At 39.6% G+C, this 21394-nt stretch overlaps 1 protein-coding gene and 1 long non-coding RNA gene across 3 annotated transcripts in view; one reads left to right on the top strand and one right to left on the bottom strand.

Annotated features, from left to right (window-relative positions):
- The window catches only part of rabgap1l (RAB GTPase activating protein 1-like), a 113551-nt gene extending 92861 nt beyond the window's left edge, over positions 1-20690 (bottom strand). For both annotated transcript variants that reach the window (XM_034881179.1, XM_034881180.1), the window contains exons 1-10: positions 20566-20690; positions 13102-13317; positions 12581-12722; positions 10638-10842; positions 8698-8872; positions 7753-7910; positions 6835-6945; positions 5008-5074; positions 4777-4879; positions 1422-1588 (exon numbers count right to left, since the gene is read on the bottom strand). In XM_034881179.1, the coding sequence (XP_034737070.1) occupies positions 1422-1588; positions 4777-4879; positions 5008-5074; positions 6835-6945; positions 7753-7910; positions 8698-8872; positions 10638-10842; positions 12581-12722; positions 13102-13239 (1266 nt within the window). In that variant the 5' untranslated portion in view covers positions 13240-13317; positions 20566-20690. The remainder of the gene's footprint in view (positions 1-1421; positions 1589-4776; positions 4880-5007; positions 5075-6834; positions 6946-7752; positions 7911-8697; positions 8873-10637; positions 10843-12580; positions 12723-13101; positions 13318-20565) is intronic.
- On the top strand, positions 1351-14563 carry LOC117950330. Its single transcript, XR_004657869.1, has 3 exons — positions 1351-1361; positions 13952-13954; positions 14273-14563. It is a non-coding gene; the product is annotated as an uncharacterized LOC117950330 (long non-coding RNA).
- Positions 20691-21394: the final 704 nt, after the last annotated feature.

Here is a 21394-nt window from a genome sequence, read left to right as displayed (position 1 = left end):
ATCATGTTGACCACCAATGCACCAGCTTGGTAATGAGAGGCAAACAGACAAAACGAGAAGGCAAAAGCAGGAGATGCACAGATGGAAAGAGAGAAATAGAAGTCAACTGATGAGACATTTGCATCTAGGAGCACATATCTGCCTCTTACACCAACCAAGTGTATTAGCTCTCTGGGGTACAGCTTTTGACTGGTCACGGACACACCACCACACCTTCATATGCCCACTCTGACCTCCTCCTCCACTTCACACAGAGCTTTGGGCGAGCTGGGAAGAGATGATGCTGTGGGCTGTAAATCCCTTTGAGACATACTGTATGTGATACTGGACTACATCAATTAACTTGACTTGATTTAAATAACCTTGTGAAATGTATATATACACATTAATATGGCTGACACCTTTCTGTGGCAGAGGTCTCTACTCTAGGTCGCTTTGGACTCTTATGTATCTTGTATCTCTTACATACCTTGTTGACGGTGGAAAGGGTTTGCTTCAATCTCATTGCACAGGTATTGCACGTGTATAATGACAAAGGCATTCTATTCTATAAAGGCATCAGCTAAATGAATGTAATGTACTCAACTGACTTCCGTTCATTTATTTGTCGTTTAGTTTATTTTTGACTTTGTTATACAAATAAAATTTAAAAGGTGTTATTTCCAAAAGATTAATTGCTACATTCATTCTGAGATGTTAATCAAACTACTGTCAACAAATCAAATTAAATGCAAACTGGTAAAACTTATTTACGGCAAACAAACTGTTTTCTTAATCATTCAACTGAAATCGTTAAGAAAACCAACCATTGGGGAAGTGGGGATAATATCCACTTCAGAATATTCATCAAAATATATTCCTGTATATGTCATTTTTATGGTGAAATTAATATATATATTGTGAGATACATGTAGGATGTTTTCAGAAAAACAATTCTGGAAAATTGTCGAAGAAGCGGTCACCGCATAAATAACAAAAGAGGAATGTCTTTTTTAGTTGTAAAAATCTTACAGTATAAAGCCACATATTGTGCAATCCTACAACCAATCAATTTATAAACTGTCAAACCATAAATTAGCCTAGCACCAATGGCAACTTGAATTATTGTTTTTAGTGACTGGTGGGTAGTTTTACACTCTCTTTTGCACAAATGTTAAACTCTGTATGCTATCACACAAGTATCGTCTCTGGAACCCACCAATCGGTTGGGCCTAAACCTTTTAAGGACAATATTCTACCAATGTCCTGATCCAGCCATTGACAACCAGAAACCACACAACTCACCAAAAAATCCACCAGTTACCAGAAGCCCACAAACCTTATTTAGTGGATTTACAGTTAGTTAGTCTAGCAGTCAGACAGTGTACAGTGGTAATAAGTGTTGACATGGGTGCAGGTTCTGTGAGGGACAGTAGAGATACCTGTCTGAGTCTGAGGTAGAAAGTCTCACTGAAGGTCTTGCGGCTGAAGTACCAGAAGCGTTCGTTTGATGGATATATCCTGACCAGAGTTTCCAGCAGGAAGCGAACTGGCTCCACTACCTCAGTTACAACTAGGTCCACTGCCACTGTCATGTGGACCTGCTTATCTGGAGAAAACCAGAGACAAGAAGCAAAAGAGGAAAAAAAAGTTACTGTGGAGTTATGTTTTCTTTTTTGTTCAGTTTTTTACTTGATTTCAGTCAGTATTTACCTATTTTCTGTACTGTTAAGAAGGTTGAATAACAGTGTTAGAGTGTACACATGATAAACAGCTCTAGGAGCACTACAGCTTTCAAAGTCAAACCAGGTTATGGATTGTCTCAAAGCTGGTACACATTTGTAACTCTAATGATGCAATGTTTTGTTGTATTTCAAAAAATACTTGAAAATAGTAAAAAATAAACTTTGCAATAAATGAACTTAAAAAAATCCATAAACGTAACTGTTAGCCAACAGACGTTGCTATTCAATGACGGCTTCTACTCGGGAGAAGAAAATCCACCGTGTATTCTGTGGGGATACCACACCCCCTAGTTGTAAAGGACATAACATCACTGGGCCCCATTCACCAACGTGAAGAGAAGTGTGTTTAGCGATTGTTGCCATAATTCTAAGCTAATAAAGTGAGTATTTCAGTAGGGTGGAAAAGGAGAGCAAGGTAGTAGTATTTTTAGCGGTTCTTATCAGAATTCTAAGGAAGTGTGTCTGTCTGGCAGGTGAAGAGGGCGGCGAGGTTGTGTGTTTTTTTTAGCAGTTCCTACTGTAATTCTAAGCCGAAAAAGTGTGTGTTTCAGTTAGGTACAGAGCTCTGCGAGAGCATGGGTTTTCATTACTGTCAACATAGCCAGCATCTTACGTTAGCTACTCCCCTCATACTATGTGAGCCAAGTGTCAAGTAACATTGTTGGATGCTGCAGTCTCAGCCTGGCAACCAACGTGAACTTCGAGTCTGTTTCTTCTTTGGGATTTGTTCTATTTAAAGATTATTTTTGGGCATTTTGAGGCCTGTATTTGGACAAGACAGCTTAGACTAGAAAGAGGGGAGAGAGACTGGGAATGACATGCAGCAAAATGGCGCATGTTGGAGTCAAACCTGTGGCCGCTGTGTTGAGGAGTAGACCTCTATAAATAGGCGCCCGCTCTACTAGGTGAGCTAACCAGGGTCTCGCCCTTGGGATTTGTTCTTAGGTAAGAACAGAATCTAAGCATACTGAGAGCTCTCCTAAGCACAATTGAGAGCTGACATGTTTGCTCAAAATAAGTAGATGTACCGTTGAATGAGTGCTAGGCCTATATTGTTCATTCTGTTCTTCCCTTCTCCAGATAAAGTGTTCACTGCTTGAGTAACTGCATTCCATGCATCAGTTTTATTTGCTGCTTTGTCTCCTTTTTCGCTAACTTCTTGCAAGAGAACCTCCACTTCAGAATTATTAAGGTTCTTTTTCTTTTGGAGTCCAGGCCTCAACTGTCTTTACATATTTTCACAATATGAATTATAATAATAAATATTTACACATTTCTTTAAGTGTCACACAACCCTGCCATCTCATGCCCTTTTATGGGTATTAACGGGGCATCTGCCTATGCTAAATAGGTCCAACAGGCACGAGATTTCAATAAACAAAGACATTGGGATTCATCATACTAAGAACACATCTGCGAACATGAGGTGGTCTGCTTTAAAAGGCCTGCCTCCCACCTTCAAGTCAAACTCTCAAAGGCTGTGAGCCAGCAAGTTGCCAAGTGGTCTAATTTGTTAGCTCTAATGGATTTGGTTAGGGCAAGCTCTCGGCCTGGATACACTCTGTGGGATCCTGTCTGAATACATAGAACCATTTTCCTTTTAAGAGGAAGGAAGGTTTTAAAAAGGTCCCATGGCATGAATATTTCACTTTATGAGGTTTTTTTAACATTAATATGAGTTCCTCTAGTCTGCCTATGGTCCCCCAGTGGCTAAAAATGGCAATAGGTGTAAACCGAGCCCTGGGTATCCTGCTCTGCCTTTGAGAAAATCAAAGCTCAGATGGGCCGATATGGAATCTGGCCCCTTATGACCTCATAAGGGACAAGATTCCAGATCGGTTCATTTGATGTTCTTGATTAAATTCAGGTTCTAGATGTTAATATACAGAAAACATAACTAATAACTACATGCAAAACATTTAAAATTGAGAAAAGCGTACAGTACAAAGCTCCTACAAACACCTGCATAGCTATAAGAATGCCATGACTGCAAAGTGAAATGCATACGTAGAAGAATCTCATTAAAAAGCTGCATTTAATTATATTTCTTGCACAAGTAAGTGTCCACAGCATTGCTAGCTCTACTGTCTGACACCATGAGCTCACAACGCTTCAATAAGGTTTGACAAGAACTGGGTCACATGACCAGGTACAAGACTATATGTGTTCTGCTAGAGCTAGAGAATGGATGAAGGCAATTATCACATCCAGGCTACAATGCAAGCACTGCATAGATCTCAGACTTGACCTTGAGTTTTGCGCGGTCCCACATCACATTGTGACAATAATGTACAAAAATAATTACTATTTCATTAATATATGTATGTGTGTGTGTGTTTGTATGTGTGTGTGTGTGTGTGTGTGTGTGTGTGTGTGTGTGTGTGTGCATGTGCACAACCATTAAACAGGCACTGATGGTTTCCCTGCAGGAAAACCAAGGGCACAATTACTCAAAAAACCCAATAAACTGATGCTCTAGAAATATTAAAGAAGGGCATTTAAAATTAGCATTAAAACACTTTAATGACATGAATGTGTGTTGTAACTTATTTTTTTAAGTTCATTTTAGAGTCAAAAGGTTGCTAGGTTGGCTCAGAGACACAAAATTGCAAACTTTCAATGTTTCACAGCTACTCTGGATATAAATGAGACTTGGATGTGTGTGACATAATATTTAGGGGGACAACAGTCCATATCAACTATGTTCAATTTCCGGAATTGTCGAGGTGCCGCCTGAAATTCCGCCGGATGTCCCTCCCCTTCCACTTTCTTTGTGTTGGCATTCTAAACTCTGGTCAATTTATGAGGACTATGGTTAACTGCTCCTCAGATCTCCGCAAAACAAGTTCCATACTGAGGCTGTTTTGCAGAGGAACTGTCATTGTGTCCAGGGCTTAGCACCACCCAAGACGTTTGTGACTGGTTGAAAGAAATGCTAATAAACGTTTTTCTCCCATCCCGGAATGCTGTGTGGACTAGCCGGAGCCTCCTCCGGAGCACCGTGGAGAAAAGTCTGGAAATGCAAAACAAGGGGCACAATAACTTGCCTCACCTTTAGGTGTGTCTTCATTTAGCAGCTGGAAGGCTGCCATGTTGGGGTTCCATTTTCCTGTGATCAAATAAGCCTTTCCATCAGGGCTCTTCCCCATCCACTCCTGTGTATGTATTAATACATGGGTTATGTACGTAAACTGGGACAAACACTAAGAAAAAAGGTCAGTTAACTTTGGATATGTTTATTTTGGCGGTTGGTTGAAAAAAGCTAAGGGGGTTTTCTGCTTACCATGTCTAGTAAATGCATGGCGCTGTTGCAAACTTTCTGTCCAGGACTCAGCAGCATTCCAAAACACCTAGAGAAAAGACACAGGAGGTACAATCAAACATCAATCATTACTCATTCCAATGAAGAGTTACAGTCTGCAATCACCAGCAGCGTAAATCATGTTAGTTGTTAGAGAGGGAAAGAAAACTTGAATATGGAAACAACTCAAATGAGCAAACTACACTCCTAAATATCTAACGTTAATGCATTATAAACTTTTAGGCATGAGCGTACATCCTGAAAGTAATTCAAAAGCTAGTATTGTGCATTGTTTAGTTTGAAAAAGTCATAAATATATCATGCCGCTATAAAAATGATCTTCATGACCTGTGCAGCTCAAATGAATGTTACCTAGCATGTCTAGCCCGTTTAGGGTGATAAAAGACCCAGCACTCCATCACACAGAAAAGGGCAGTATAGACACACAGAAGTTAAAAAAACGATTAAAAAAAAGATACAACTGGCACACTACGGTTCCTAATGCACGTCTAACCCCCAATTTCCACAGGATGCAGAACGGCTGCGGATCTGCTCCGTAACGGCGTTGGAGAAATTTGGTTTCCATTAAAGTCAATGTGTGTATTTCCACGGACTGAGAAATGGCTGCGTCCCAGCTGGTCCCAGCTCCGGCGATCTGCAGGCCACCGGTGCAGATACGCAAGAACTTCAAGTTTTGCCGGACGACGGAGAGCTCCCAGCACTATCCCAGGAAGGCTCACATTGAGTTTCAAAGACATGGGTCAAGTGTCTTGGAAAGTGATTAAACATGATTTGTAGGCGTGGATAGAAATACTTCCAAGTATACAGCATTCATCAACTTAGGATACAAACAGAACATAATGTACTGCATCCATAGAAAACATACTGTAATGCCAAACCATACAGCATTTCAAGACGGAGGCTATAACAAATATGAATATAAATTAAATTAAATGAAGAGTGGTCAAATATGGGCCGAGCATCTCAGAAAAGATTAGTTCTGAAAATGAACACAATAGGGGTTGCCATAGACACTAAAAATAAAAGAGGGCAGGTGTCTGTCTCCCTCTGATAGCGATAGGTGGTGAGGGAATGAAGAAGAAAAGAGGGGAGTGAGGAAGATGACCTACTTCTTTGGTGCTGCCTTGCTGCTAGAGCACGCAAACACATCAAATGAGAGAGACTGCTTGAAGTTAAAAGTGATTTAAGTACACCAGTTTTCCTCTGTTGGGGCCTTTGTATTCATCATGCTCTATTTGGGTGATTTGACTTTATTGCTGTAGTTCTTCCTGCTTTCCTACAGCAATATTTTGCCCACTGAGTATGTGCACTGTCTTTGTGAAAACAAGCCAGCCAGGTGACTAATCTGGAAAGTCATTGCATAATTTACCATAATGAAATTTATAACAAGACTATAGATTTGGTATGCTCTGTGAATACCCAGCATGTTTAGAGCTGTGTTTGAGCTCTACATCATTACCTCTTTTAGTCCAGCTCATTTGCCCTGCTGAGACAGCTGCCTTACAAACTCTGGTTAGGTACAGCACTAAAATAAGAGTTGAAATTACACTATATTTTCACAAACTATAGTAAGTAAAGCCAATCGTGTACAAAAACCAACCCCAAAAAGCAAAGGGTGAGTGAAAAGAAAGATATAGATGTAGATGTTTGATGGTCAGAAATGCTAAACATTTAGAAAGCCAAATTGCAATATTAACTAAGGTAAACCCAAAGACACCCGTCCCCCCAGTGGAAGATCACTGGGAACTTGTCATGTCATGTTTTGTCTCTTTTTACAGTGATCCTCACCTCTCGATGCCCAGCTCCATGTTGCACATCTGCTGAACTGAAACCACGACCTTCTTCTGAACGCTCTGTCGCAGCTTGAAGTAGTATTTATCTCTGTCTTTAGGGACTGGGCTGTGGAGGGAAAGAACGGATGGGGGTTATTGTACATAACCTTTGGGATGTGATTCAATTTAGATTTTGTGTATTGTTTTACTGTGGTGTTGTTTAATGTGATTTTAAGTGCATTTTGAATTGACCCTGTTTTGTGTCATTGTTCTCTCGGTCTTAATGCCAATTTCTTTGCTAGATCATCATCTAGCCCAATTGAAGATAAAATACGATGGATCTTTCGGGAAGTCTTCTGGATATTATATCCGTGTCTGCTGTGTTATTAGAACAGCTATTGGGCTATTTCATTTCAGAGAAGAATAGACAATGAAAATCAATCACTTAAAAACTCGATATATGATGGCTTGTGATTATGAAAAAAAATTGTCTCACTGTGCCAATAAGCTTAGTGTTCTTTACGGATGAACAATAACAGTGAGATAAAACAGTATTCCGGCAGCATCAAGCTTTTTAACCATCAACATATCTGTTATAACAGCGGTCCTGATAAGAAAGACACGCAGTTTGTGTTTATGTGTGTGTTTAACGAGCTGTCCTCAAAAAATGGGATAATGGCGATCACACCATAATGTAGCTCCATTCTTCTTCCATAAAAGGGTGTTTAATTCTCATGCAATGTTTATATATAATGTCAAAGATATGCATAGCAAGCAACATACTACTGTATTTATAGAACCTTTATACTGGGAAACACCTATATCATTTCATTGTGTGTATCTGCGTGTGTGTGTGTGTGTGTGTGTGTGTGTGTGTGTATACCTATAAGAAGATAAGAACTTTATTGACCCCACACAGGGGAAATTCACTAACCTGTAGTTGCCCTTGCCATCGTCCTCTTTAATCTCCAGTGAGACGGTGAAGGTGTAGAGGTCGCCGTCGGGTGGACTGGACAGCGCCGTTTCCCTGATATCTGCCGGCCGTGAAGAACGCCGAAAGGCTGTGGAGAAACTGTACAGGATGCGACTGACCTGGACGGAAAAGGAAAATAGAAGCTTTATTGGCAGGAGGACAATACAGTAGTACAGATTAGGAAGAAAAGTTCAATTTAAAAAAAAAAAGACTAAAATCCAAATGGAATAGACTCATTTACAGTAAGAGCTAGCTGAAAAGATAAAGTAACATCTTGAGAAAAGGAAATAATAAGTGAATAGAAAGAATATATGCAAATAGAAATGAACAGAGCAGAATAGAGCTGGATATTATTGGGAAAACACAATAGCAGACAACAGTGCCCTCAGCTGGTTTCAGTAATTATAGGACAGTAGTAAATACAGAACGGCACATACTGAAATGTCCTTTCATTAGAATACATCAGATATGGGTATTATGAGTATTGGAATCCACAGCCTGTAGTCAGCTTTCCAATTCTGCCATTTGAATGAATTTACTGTCGACAAATATACATCTATTATGGAAGTGTACTGTATTTATTACTGTTAGTGGGTGGATGATCTTGTACACTCCACTCTTCTAGTATATCATTATGGCTTTAAATTATATCTGCAGCAACTTTGCTGACTTACTATGACATGGAACGTTTCAAAATGTAAACCAGATACTGATGATAAGTTAAGGTAACTTTTAATTAGCTACTCCAAATCTTCCTCCGACCAAACTATTTTTAATAATTCCATTTCCTGTTCAAAACAGTTCTCGTACTACCTTAGATTTTTAGTATAACTGTGCAGTGTGTGTGTGTGTACACACACTGTGTACGTACGTACGTATAGTATGTACTATATGTATGTAACTCACAGCCTCTTTGATGTGGCAGGAGAAGACGTGAATCTGGAAGTCCTCAGAGCTCCGGTAACTCTCAGTGAAGGAGAAACAGTCACTTTCCACCGAACCCTCCTGTCCACGAGCACAGAACAACACCTTGTAGATGGGAAATGAGGCGACCTCTGTACCCGAGGCCTGGTCCACAATCCTGGGGAAAGTTGTTTTATTTTACATGTGAAAATGATACTTTAGCCCAGATTTATAATCTGATTAACAGCAGAAAAAATGTTAGTACATTTCAAATTTGTAAATAAATCCTCCTTTTCAATAAACAATTTTCAAGTTCTATTATTGTCTAGATTACTTTATGTGTACAAACCTGTGACCTGAGATCCCAGAGCCAATATGTAACATTTTAAATATTTTAAGATGTTGTGCATTTAACTTTAAATTCAACCAAGCTTCCATTCAATCAAAAAGGTAAGGCATACTCTTACATGTCACTCTTTTTTTGCAGCGTGGAAATATCAAATGGTTTAGCATGGGCAAGCAAAGCCATGTCACATTTCCTCTTAAATATATCTTTACATTTCAAGTTCCCTTTTTTTCCTTTGTGACTCAGGATGGTTGAAAAGTTAACTTAGCCCATGTCATATCCACTTCACCTTTAACTTCCCTTTTTCTGCTGGGTAAAAGGCTTAAGAGGTGATGGGTACCTTTAATGGGCACATAATTCATGATAATCTGTTCTTGGTTGATCTCCTAGGCTGCATATGCAGTACAGGAACGTGTGATGTGTGGCTGGTAAAGTTCTGCTTTCAGGACAATAAAATACCTTGCACATCTATTTTATAGGACAGGTCAAAAGTTCCAAACAAAATCTTGCTCACTCGGATTGCACAAACGGTTATAAATTTCTGCTTTACCAACTGATCTCTCTCAGAGTCTTTGTAGACCATGTGCAACACTGCCAACACTAGTTTCTGTGATGACCATACTGATTACATGACCTACAGTATGTCCTAAAGTCCATCAATCCAAAAATATTGTGTTACCAGACTCCCTGTAATTTAGTTTCTTTACTGACAATCTGTAGTTTACATATGTTTAATTATCAATCTTAACAAATTTATCTACTTTCCTTTCATCATAGCCCATTATAAATTGACCCAGGCCTCAATATACACAGTTAAGGCATTTTCACACCTAAAAGTCCGAACCAAGGTTCACGTTTTTGTTACATTGTATACATTTGATCTGATAAGTTTGGGTTTCACACTGCAGTTATGCAACCTCACTAAAGATCTATACAAGACTAAACTACTTCCTGCTGTCATCCCATACGTGAGCTGCGTCTCCAGATACTTATAATTCTGTGTAATTGTAGACGGGCTTCCCCGTCCTCTTGTATCCTCTCTCTGTGTCTGGAGTTTTTTTTCAACTGACTGCTGCTCTCCCCTGCTGCCGCGGCTCTTTTTGTTTTGTTACGATGTTGAGAAGCAGGACACGGGAACTTCCTTTCTAGAGCATTTATTCAGAGACTGTACGTTTACTATCATTTAACAATGAAACTGCTGATGTATTCTCTGCTCTGACAGCCAACATCTGTCTGCTCTGAGCACATTCACCATCACTCACTCACTCTCCCATGTATCCTACACACAGCTATTCCCTAAAAGGAGCATCCCCAGTCTTGTAACGCAACAAGAGCCTGCGAGAGCTTCTTGTATGTGGTCAGAAAGTCCGAACCATCCAAAAAATGCTTTCACACTATCAACAAACCGTACCATGGTTCAGTTTGATCAGGACAACCTTATTTGATCAGACCAAAATGTGGTCTTTTCTTCCGGATTGTGACCACGGCACCTTTCTCACCTGCAATTTTGGTTCAGACCAAACTGAAAAGTCAGAAAGTCCGGACCAAATGAGGTAGGTGTAAAAACGCCCTTAGTCTGTCTCAGTGTGTAGCTGACCTTACGGAGCCATCTGGTCTACAGGGGACATGCAGGGTGATGGGAATGGGGATGGCGCTTTCAGCACGCAGGGTGGCCATGGCCCTCTGTGCCTCTGCCTCGTTGCGAGGGGCTTTGACCCAGGTGCAGCCAAGGTAGGATAGCTTGTTGAACTGGACACTGTCCTCCTCCAGTACGATGGGGCTGGATGGTGCTGGACATGTTTCTGTGGACAGAAAGATTGAGATATTGTTCATTTTTCTGACAATTTTAAAACGCATCTTTTGGGTTTTCTGCCAAGATTCTAACCTAAAACGATGATTGCTCCTCTACTGGAAAATCTTAACCAAGATAACATAAAAAAATTTGCTTTATCAACTTTCAACAACAACGTATCCCACGAGTTTGGCATGCCGTCAAATCATGAGAATGTTTTCACATCCAGTGCTCTGACCTCTCTGTAACAGACCAGTGCATTTAAGAGGAGCAAGAAACAAACCCGACAAAACACAATTGTCAATTAACTTTGACCTGGTACTTTCACACTTTGCAAACAGGAAGCGGAAAAATGAGAGCAGCAACTGGAATTACTGCTGACTGGCTAATATTCTACACAATACTAACCCTTTCCTCCTAGTTCACTCAACAGTTGGCAACAAAACATTGGCACGACTGTAGAAGATTATGTAACCAACATTTAATTTAATATAAGATGTTTAGTCCTACTGCAAGTCTAAGAAAATTATTCTAATCAAACTTATTTTACATTTTAATGGGGTTGGACAGAGAAAAGGTGGTAACAACTGGCTGCAGGTACATGTGAGTAGTATAAAACAGGTTATCCTGTTTCTACACCACGTATCATATGTTATAATAAAAAAAGTGAAATACTAAAATAGTACTTTGAAAAAGTTTTGACACACCTTGATTTTTTGCAGTTTGTTGTGCTACAAACATCATTGTTAACAAGATTGCTAAATCCACTGTAGGTCTGACGAACATGTGCTTTCTTCCTTTGTTAAGTGCAGTTTCATTTCCCCGGAAAGTGAAAGTGTGAGTGCTTCTCATTAGACTTCATCTTCTCACATCCTGGGCATGACAGGTATCTTTGACAAACGTATTTCATGTTTAAAACCAGTACCAGGACTGAAGAGTCATAAAACTACAACATTAGGGAGCTCATAATGCAAGTTTCCAAGAGGGATTGGAACCTGTGCGTTGTAACCCTGGCAGTGCTAATGCCTTGCACCTGCTGCTGTAAAACAGTGTAACAGTATATTGTCAACCACCAAGTATGTTGATTTTGCACTTTTTGTTGAGCTAACCTGTCCTTGCTGATACACAGAACAGTCAAGCCAATGTCAGAGACCAACCTTGCTGATCTGATATGGCAAAACGATATTTTGGTATGTCAATGTCATTCACCCTCCTACATGACACCACAGCTCAGTTTTTAGCACATTGCTATTTCCACTCCTTTAAGTTAAGTAAGTGAAAAAGGCTCATGTATTTCTTATATATCTCTCTCAAGCACATATCCCAAAATAACTTAAAGTGACAACGTTGTGCAAAATAAAAAATAAAAAATAAAGTGTTCAATTTGTCAAGATTTATTGTCCTAAATGTTATAACGATATATAAAGTTCACAAACTTTTAACAGTTAACATTTTCATACTTTCAATGACACTGGTATGTGTGTTCCGATTTAACTAGTTAAATTAGCAGTAGAATTTGGGAAATGTTCAGCTGCAGTGTGTACAGTGCCTAATAGGAACTCACAATTCAATCGGCTCCCTTTTGACAGGAATATGTTATTGAAAAAGGAGGAACAGTTATGCACAAAGAACAATATCGTATATATTTCAGTTTGAATGCATGTCTGGTGAATGGAAGTAGAGCGGACTGGCTGATTGTAAATCCTGGCCTGTGAGTAGACACAGTGACTGTAAGATTGGACCTGTACCTGCAGGTCGGGGCTCCAGGACTCGGCTCTCTGGGTCCTTGTGCTTCTCCATCTTTTCCACATTGCTCTTCTCCACCTTCACCTCATCATCCAACAACTCCTCCATAGCTTTCTCCAGCTGCTCACTCCCATTCCAAGACATCTGAGGGCAAGCGAAGAAAAGAAAAAATTGGGGATTAGAGCGAAGGAGAAACAAGGAGAGATAAACCAGGTAGAATAGTAGTATACGGTAGATGAAGACAGATTGGACTGAGACAGCGCTTTGGCAAAAGCTTGCCAATTACCTTGTTTATATTTGCTATCACATGCTTTTGTGGGTTGTAATAACAACAAAGTTACATGAAATGCAGGTACAATCATATCATTTGGTGATCTCATCAGGCACCCCAGCTCTAGTGGTACCCAGAGACACATTTGGTAGAGTTAACAAGAAAGGTAGATTATTAAAACTACTATAAAGAAATATTAAATATTGGACCATTCAAGTCAGGAGTAAAAGTCTGTCCATGTGTGGTTCTGACCTTGAGTCTTGGCTTGCCCTCAGAGCCTTGTGGTGACCCTGCAGCACTGGACTGGACTAGAACAAACTCCTCACTGGTGACGGTGGCCACGGACTCGGTAGAGCTGCTGACTTTTCTAAGTGAGGAGCGGTCATCCATGGCTGGCTGGTTAACTCAGGGTCAGCTGGAGAGACCAGGGTTAACGCTCTCCCCTTTCCCTCTCCTGTCTGTCCAGCTCTGTAGGAAGACAGGCAATGTTTTTTTGATATTCCGGTCAACATTTTAGGCATCGAATGAAAACCCAAAAACTATTTGCTTTGGACACATTTGTGTCACAGGTGAGGTAATAAAAAAACTAATTTGTGAAACGTACTCAATTGTAGAATTATATGATAGAGATAAGTGATTGAGTGTGCTTTCTATTCACAAAGTGTCTGAATCCGTCTAAGAGCTATTAAACTAATAATAACCTAAAACTAGGTTTAATAGAATAGATTGCAGTTAAGGTACCATGTGCAGTGTTGTCACTATGATGTGCAATGCCAAACCAAAACACACAGATTCAGTACCTAGACACAGCAAAGACATGCCAAACAACTCCCACGGAGTTAATAATACTAGCCCGGGAGTGAGCACAATTATCAAACCTAACCACAGAGCTGCTGTTACGCAATTACTTAAATTGTTTTCAGTGCCGAGGGTGTGATTAGAGTCCTTCAGATCACTCTGGCATTAGCCGGTTGCCTCTCAAAGTGTCTGACTGGCTGAAGCTGACAGCTACATATCTGTGTGGTTCCATTTTCAACAGCCAAAAGTTTGGTACTCAACTCAACCTGAATAAGTTTGATGTGTAGCATTCTTCCACCAGCAGTTGGTTTCAGTAAAACATTTTGTTGCCAGTAGAAACCACTCAGTTCTAAGCGGTTTAACCAACAGGTAGATCTATCATTTTAATAGATCTGACCGAACATACTGTATATTACCAAGCATCTTTGTATCCCCAAACGCCCTTACTGGAACATTATTTGTTTATAGACTATAAACACAAATATTATAGTTGTTTGTGATTGTTGATTTGCAATTAAGCAACATTCATATTCAGTCAGTTTACTAGCTGTCTGAGGCTAACTATTGGGCTAGTGTTCATTTTTTTCTATTTACTCTCTTTTCTGCTTCTCTTGTGGACTCTGAGGGCCAGATGTACGTACATTTGCAAACGGAGCGTTATCAGCGCCACGGCCAAGCCACAGAAAACGCACGCTGTGATACGTCATCTTACGTCGTATTTACCAAACCTGCAGTTCATCAGGTAATCAGTGCCCATCTCTGCCCTGTATACCGTAAGTTGCGCGCAATGAAAAGTGCAATTCAATGGGCCTCCTTCTCTCTTTCTATCATAGATCAGCCACAAACTCAATCAAAACAGCAAAAACAAAGATGTACCAATAACAAAGTTGATCTGCTTGTTTATGAGGTTACAGTGAATTTACAGCCCGGTGGGAAAACGTATGTAATGATGAGTGCGCTGTAGCAAGTACTTAATTGTGCTATGATAAGGCTGAGTGCAGACTGCCATATTCCTACTGCTGATGATATCATCATTAAAATGATCCTGATGCCAATGTTTGTAATGTAGCGAGGGTTTTAACAACTGCTACAATGGAATGTAAACGCTGAGTCAGAGATTTAATTTCCTCTTTGAGTTCTTCCAGTAATTTGTAATATTGCATGGCTGCGTAATCTGTAACAATTTCGTGTTCACTCAACTGAAAAGTGTGATCCTTGGGGCAAAAATCCTTCCGGCTCGTTTCCTTGGCCTATGTCTTTGAAAATTGAGACGCGCTTTCACGGGTGGTTTTTCTACATATCTAGACTCACTGAACATAATGGGCACCTACCCTATTCAGCCTGTTCTGTGTGCTAAATGTCTGTTCTTGGTCTTGGATTTTGTGAAATTAAACGCGACCAGTGAGTCGTATATATGTTAAAATATGGTACTTTATCATTCCAATATGCATCTTGCACGCAACATTTGCACTATTATGTGTCTATATTGCCAATAAAATTAATTCAGATTCTTGTATATGTATTTTGTAATTTTTTATATTGTATATTAAATTTTAAATTCCATCAAGTTTGCCTGTTCATTAATTCATTCCTGCTAATGTATAATAATTCATTCTTGCTGATGCACATACAGTTTAAAGTAATAATACAATTTGTATCATGGTTGTTAAAGTATTTTAAAAGGTTAGGGGGATGTAAAAAATAATGTTTGGGTAACATTCTCTAAAGTTTGCAACGTTAGGGGAATACGGTCAATGTACGGTCAATGTAACCAAAAACGTTAAGGAAACTTTCCTATCAACCAAAACACAACCAAACCTAACCTTCAGGGAACATTCCCAGAACATTCTGGGAACCAAACATTGTAAGCTGGGTGATACCATTCCCTCCCATCTCTTTATGGGAAACTCCCACTTTCCCCTCCACCCTCCCATGAATGCATACGCATGATACGGAAAAGCGCAATTTGCCATTTTTCAGTCCCCGCGACAGGCTTTTACCTCAGTGCGGCCTGTTTGTACGTACCTTGCCATGCTTTTGATGTGGGAGCAAAAACCATAGTACATCTGGCCCTGTGTGTATGTTTGCTAGCACAGCACCAAAAGAAAAAGCACTGATAAATTCTGCACATCTGTATCAGCCCATTGCCCCTACATGTAACATCCTGCAACAACATCCTGCTGGCTCATGGGCTAGACTACACCCCAAACAAACATGTCTTCACACAAAGCTGGTTGAAACCTGGCTTTTAGCAAGTAAGTAGCTTAAGCATAGATAAATAAAAACGGGCATGTCCAAACTGTAATTGGTTCAAGCTTCTAAATGTTGTGAGGATTTGGGACTGTTGGTTGAACAAAACAAGAGATTTGATGTCACTTTAGACTTTAAGAAATTATAAATGGATTTTTCCACATTATACAGCAATTAATCAATTAGTGTTTTGAGTGATAGCATGTATGATGATACTGTGGAGGAAGAGCTTGCATACATTCACATGTACACACTAATGCAAGCAAAGACATAGTCAAGAACAAGAGCATGAAGGGGGCATTCATTCACACACAGTAACATGATAACATGCATACAAAAGGCATTCATACACACTTAACCCTGGCAAATTATACACGGATGTGAACATGGTCATGTGCTCTAATCACACTTATTCAATTACACAGAGCACAGCGTGGAGCAAAAGAAATGCAAAAACACTTCCACAGATTTGCTTATGAAAGAAGTAGCAATGTAAGGAATTAAAATAAGAAATGGAGATAGTAGCAGGGCATGCTGGGAAATCATGTCATTTAGAGCAGAAGTATGCAGTGGCTCTTTTGGATCACATCTCTTCTTCTAAAGTCAGACTTGATCTGAAGCATGTGGTAAACACACTCCAGCCACTTAATTGTAATTAATCATGATTACTTAATGGTGACTGTGCAAGTACAGAACATCACACACAAACACGCAAACTAAAGCTGCAATGTGCTAATATTTCTATCAGCAAAAGTAAATGAGAACCGACAAAAGCTTTTAAATTGTTATGTCAAAACACAATAGTGTGTTCCCACACCTTCTTAAACATCAAACTCAAGGAAATTCAGGGCCCAATTTGCTCAAATTTAAAGACCAAACACTGCATAGTTTGAGACACAGATCATGGTTAATTACTGCAACAACACTGATAATAGTTATGTGAACTAGCAGGCTTTACAGAAGCTCACAAACAATAAAAAAGAGGCTTTAATGTGTGTGTGTGTGAACACTCAATTGTGCTGTGTTACAGTGATGGCAGACTATGTGGTCTTTTGTCCTTTCAAACACAGCAAAACAATATATAACCTATTTACTAAGGTTAAGTTAAAAAAAAAAATTAACTTTAATTTTTATTCTTGCACAAAATATGCTCTGCAAGCACTTTCAATGACCCATGTCTTTTTTCAAAAAAACTGCAAGGCCTTGTTTTCCCCCCCCTTCAGATTCACAACCTTTCAAGCACTCGTGGGAACCATGACAATATAATGTGGGAGGTAACTTTGACTTATTTATCTATTAATAACACATTTTACTGTTCCCCAGTGGTTAATTTTGGTTACTTCACACATACAACTGTAATTTCCCAGGTTGCACTGTTTCTAACCTTACTCTTTGTTCTCTTGTGTGGCAGTACAATCACTTCCTCTTTGGCTTTAACTCAAACAGTAAACACAGCAGCAAGTTTTCACCCAGTCATTACCAGCCTGCTCCTCTAGTACAGGCCCGGTTGGAGCCCTTGCTACCAAACCACTGGCTGTATGGAAACTGTGAGAGGCCAGTGGTAAAGTGACAGGCTAAAACACATCCACAGGCACGGCTAACCAGATACATTACTTAGATGTGTCTTTGTTTGTTTCTTTGTGTGTGTGTGTGTGTGTGTGTGTGTGTCTGTGTCAATCACCACACAAAGAGTCATTTTGAGCAGTTATAAATCTTTAATTGTCAAAGTTTGAGTGTGTTTCTAGGTGTCGACTTGCACTGCTGTTTGATGTTGTTTTTTGACAGAGACAACAGTGACTAACAGACACACATGAATAATATAATTAATGTCAGTGGTGCAGTGCCCATTGAAAAATGTACCTGTTTGTAACGGGCCAATTGCTTTGCCTGTGGTAACTTTGACAGAAAAAACACAAAATCATACACTAAATGTGTATATATAACCCTATGTTCAAGATGCATTATTAGAAAAAAAAACTTTTCACACTTCACATTAAGGTTATGGCAAACTTTTCACTTTGAATGTCTCTCCAGTTGGTGATAGCCAATACATTTGGCTTTTGGTTGAAGATGATGATGGCTACATGTCTGACAGCTGACTGCCCAACCTGCTGACTGCATCTTTCCTGCCTCGAAATGATAATGGAGCATAAGCATACTGAACAGACCGGTCATTGCAGCATGGCAAACCTGTTCAATGGCTATAAGGATAACAACATTGTTAGGGTTGGGCTGATTTTACTAACTTTGCAAGTCAGTATTACATTGAAAAGTACAATATGTCTTGTCTGTTTGGTCACCTGGGACAAATCTGGACACAAATCAGGACACCTGGCAATCTGTTACAAGGGTGTCAGCCTGCATAACTCCATACTGGGATTAGGGTGTGATATTAGCACTGTCAGGGTTGGCTGTTCATTTCCCTGTTCACATTCATGTTACTGGAAACCCTTCTGTGCAAAAGCATCCATCACACATCTTACTAGTAATCTTAGTCAGTCTCTCTAACATGTAAACAAGATGGAGCCAGGTGACTGTCCACACAAACAGTTCAACCTCCATTGTAACTATGACTGAAACCTGCACTGAGGTTTGTTGGTGAACACAAGAGACTGCTTACTGGTGACACCTTACAACTGACATTGATTCACTTCCCGTTAGGTCTTACGCTAAAGCAGCAAAAGTTATTGTCATAGTCAATACATGGTCTCATCTGTTGGTCTGTTTGTGGTAGATTAAAAACTCTGACGACAGCCATGAATGATGTACACTGCTCAACACAAAGTACACTGTTGTGACAACCTGTATTACACAATTTACAACACAGCAGCAGCCCAATGCTGCAGACAAGACAATGGTATACTATGCTTGTAAGTAAATCTGATGAATGAATCAATGTGTAACGTAAGAATGAATTCCTGATATACTGGTTAAAATGCTGGCAGGCTGTGTAATGATACTTCTTTATAAAAGGTAGCTCCTTCATGACAAAGAAACACCTTAACAAAAGACAACTTTGGCCTAACCCACATCAGACTAGTAGTTTTTTTTATTCCTGGTGTTCCTTTGTCCAACCGTCCAACATCTACTGCCGGTCAGAAAGCGCCGTAGCTGTTAAATTATTATATCTCAATATCAGTCTACACAGTCGAGACACATGCGTGAAACTATTGTATTATCTCCCAATACATCGAGTTATTCATTCAAATATCCATCCCATTCTCTGTGAGTCCAAGGTCTTCAAATGTCCAGTCCAATACTCCAAAGCACAAAGTAAAACATACATTATAAAACACAGAGAAATTGAAGACCTTCATATTTATGGGGCAAAAAACAGTCATTGGTTTTGCTTGAAATATGACAAATGATTATCAAAATAGTTTTGATCAATTGATTATTTGCTGCAGCTCCACATCAGCTACTTTATTTTTTAAATATTGTTAATGTCTACAGGAGCAGCTTGATCATCAAAACCAAGTCCAAACCTCATGAATGGTAGAGAAGAGTAAGCCAACCTACCAGCCATACCCTGATGTTAAACAAAATATGCCAATAATCCCTATAAAAAATGTGGGACTCCAAATCTCAACCATATAAGCTCAATTCATTGTTTGGAGTTACTCTTATGGGGCTAAATTAAATTCAAACAGTTGTTTTGTTTTTCGTTTCAAGGTCAGCAACACAATTACATTTTTGACCTGGTCCTACTGAAGTTTTAACTTGTGAATTTTTAGGTGTAAGTCTCTCCTTTAGTTAAACAATAACGAATAGACAGTGGAACAAATGCTGTGAGTGACAGCAGCTGCAGTGATGTACTGAGATATGGGTACATTGTCTACTACACACCTCTAAGACCTGCTGCCAAATAAAACTCAACTGGGTGAAATATGCCAAACAAAGCCTACATGGGCCCATTCTGTATTTACACTTAAAAAAAAAAAAACGTTGCCTCACCGCTTAAATTATTTAGATGTTGATGCAACTACTCCAGCTGAGGAGACAGTTGGCAGAGTTTGTGGATAATGACTTTGTGGTCCCAAACTCAATAGGATATTCTGTTGGGTTAGATGTTCTCACTAATTGATGCAGTGAGCGGTTATTGCTGCTCTCATTGGTGTCTGCAGGCCTGGATCAGCACATCACTGTAGTCTCTCACAGCATGAGCTTTGTATGTCAGCTGTTTAAGGGACATTTAGAAGGTTACATTAAATTAGCAAGATAGTTAACGGGCAGACGCATCTCACAGCAGCTAGCTAGCTAATAACGTTCCAAGCAACACACACACACACACACACACACACAGACAAGGCAAAACTAGCTAGCAACAAGCTAGCTAATTTATCCTTACAGTCAACACAGCCATTTCAATATAACATAATGACAACAATAGCATGGGTTAGTCACAAGTAGACCTGTAGCTAGACAAGGAAGTACCTATGTGTTGCAGTCTGCGAGCTAAAGCTAAGTTTGGCTAAAGCTAACCAGCTCGAAGTGCAAAACAGTTGGACTACTATTTGGAGGAGCGAGCGACCTCACTCAGCAACACCCCGCCCGGCTCCGGGGGAAAATGACGAGAAAGAAAGAGGAAAACAACGTTTATCTTCTCACTGCATGTAAACGTGATACTGGGATGAAAAACAGGAGTTGATAAAATAGCTGTCAACTTACTTGTTTAGAGCGTAAAGGAGTTGCTTGCTAGCTGTCAGAAGAGTTGCAGCGAAGATCGTATATGTTTAAGAAGATGAATCACTTGGAGTTTAGTGACACGCCTTCCGGTTTGGAATGTTAGTGTCATTTCACGCATGCGCTGTACCGATTTACATAATTTCTATTTAGGAATTTGGTATTTTTATCCCTTCAGCATATAGGTATAAATATTATATTTATTTGACAGATATTAAAAGTATGTATGTTTGTTCTTTTGAGTTCTTCAAGTTGTCTTTCCCACTACGTAGCATCCTTTCAAAGTCTCTAATTTTTTTGTTGGATAATCAAATTAGGAAAATTGGAAAATGTATTACAGACATCAAGGTGCATTTTTTACACAAAGAGGCATTATTTAGGGAACCACAGCTAAATGAACACTTTGTTCTGAAAATGTCAGCATCTGATAGTGTTTTTTTGCCTCAAGACAATCATTAGCTGGAGGTAAAGTTCACGCTGCAATCAGAGCTCATGATTAGGTATGATATAGTTTCTCCTTTCCTTTTTAAACTTCTGATGAAATTTGTGGAAACATATGTGTAACAAATATTTTAAATCGAAAATGCAGAACCATTATACTGAGAAACACCTACAGTGGAGCTCGAAAGTTGCTGCAGAGTTTGTAGCATGCACGCCCCCTTTGGAAAGCCGAGACCTGACAGTGTCTTGGATTGTCCTCAGTCATCGTCTGGAAAGACCAGATGATGTCAATCTTAAGGTTTTAAATGCCCAGACAAGTTCTGTTGATGCCTTTTGAAGATTTTTCCATCTTTTCTTGGCTTCTTTATGCACA

This window comes from Etheostoma cragini, chromosome 9 (assembly GCF_013103735.1).
Source record: "Etheostoma cragini isolate CJK2018 chromosome 9, CSU_Ecrag_1.0, whole genome shotgun sequence".
NCBI lineage: Eukaryota > Metazoa > Chordata > Actinopteri > Perciformes > Percidae > Etheostoma > Etheostoma cragini.
Note: the sequence above shows the minus strand (reverse complement) of the source record. Positions and strands in the feature narration are given on the sequence as shown.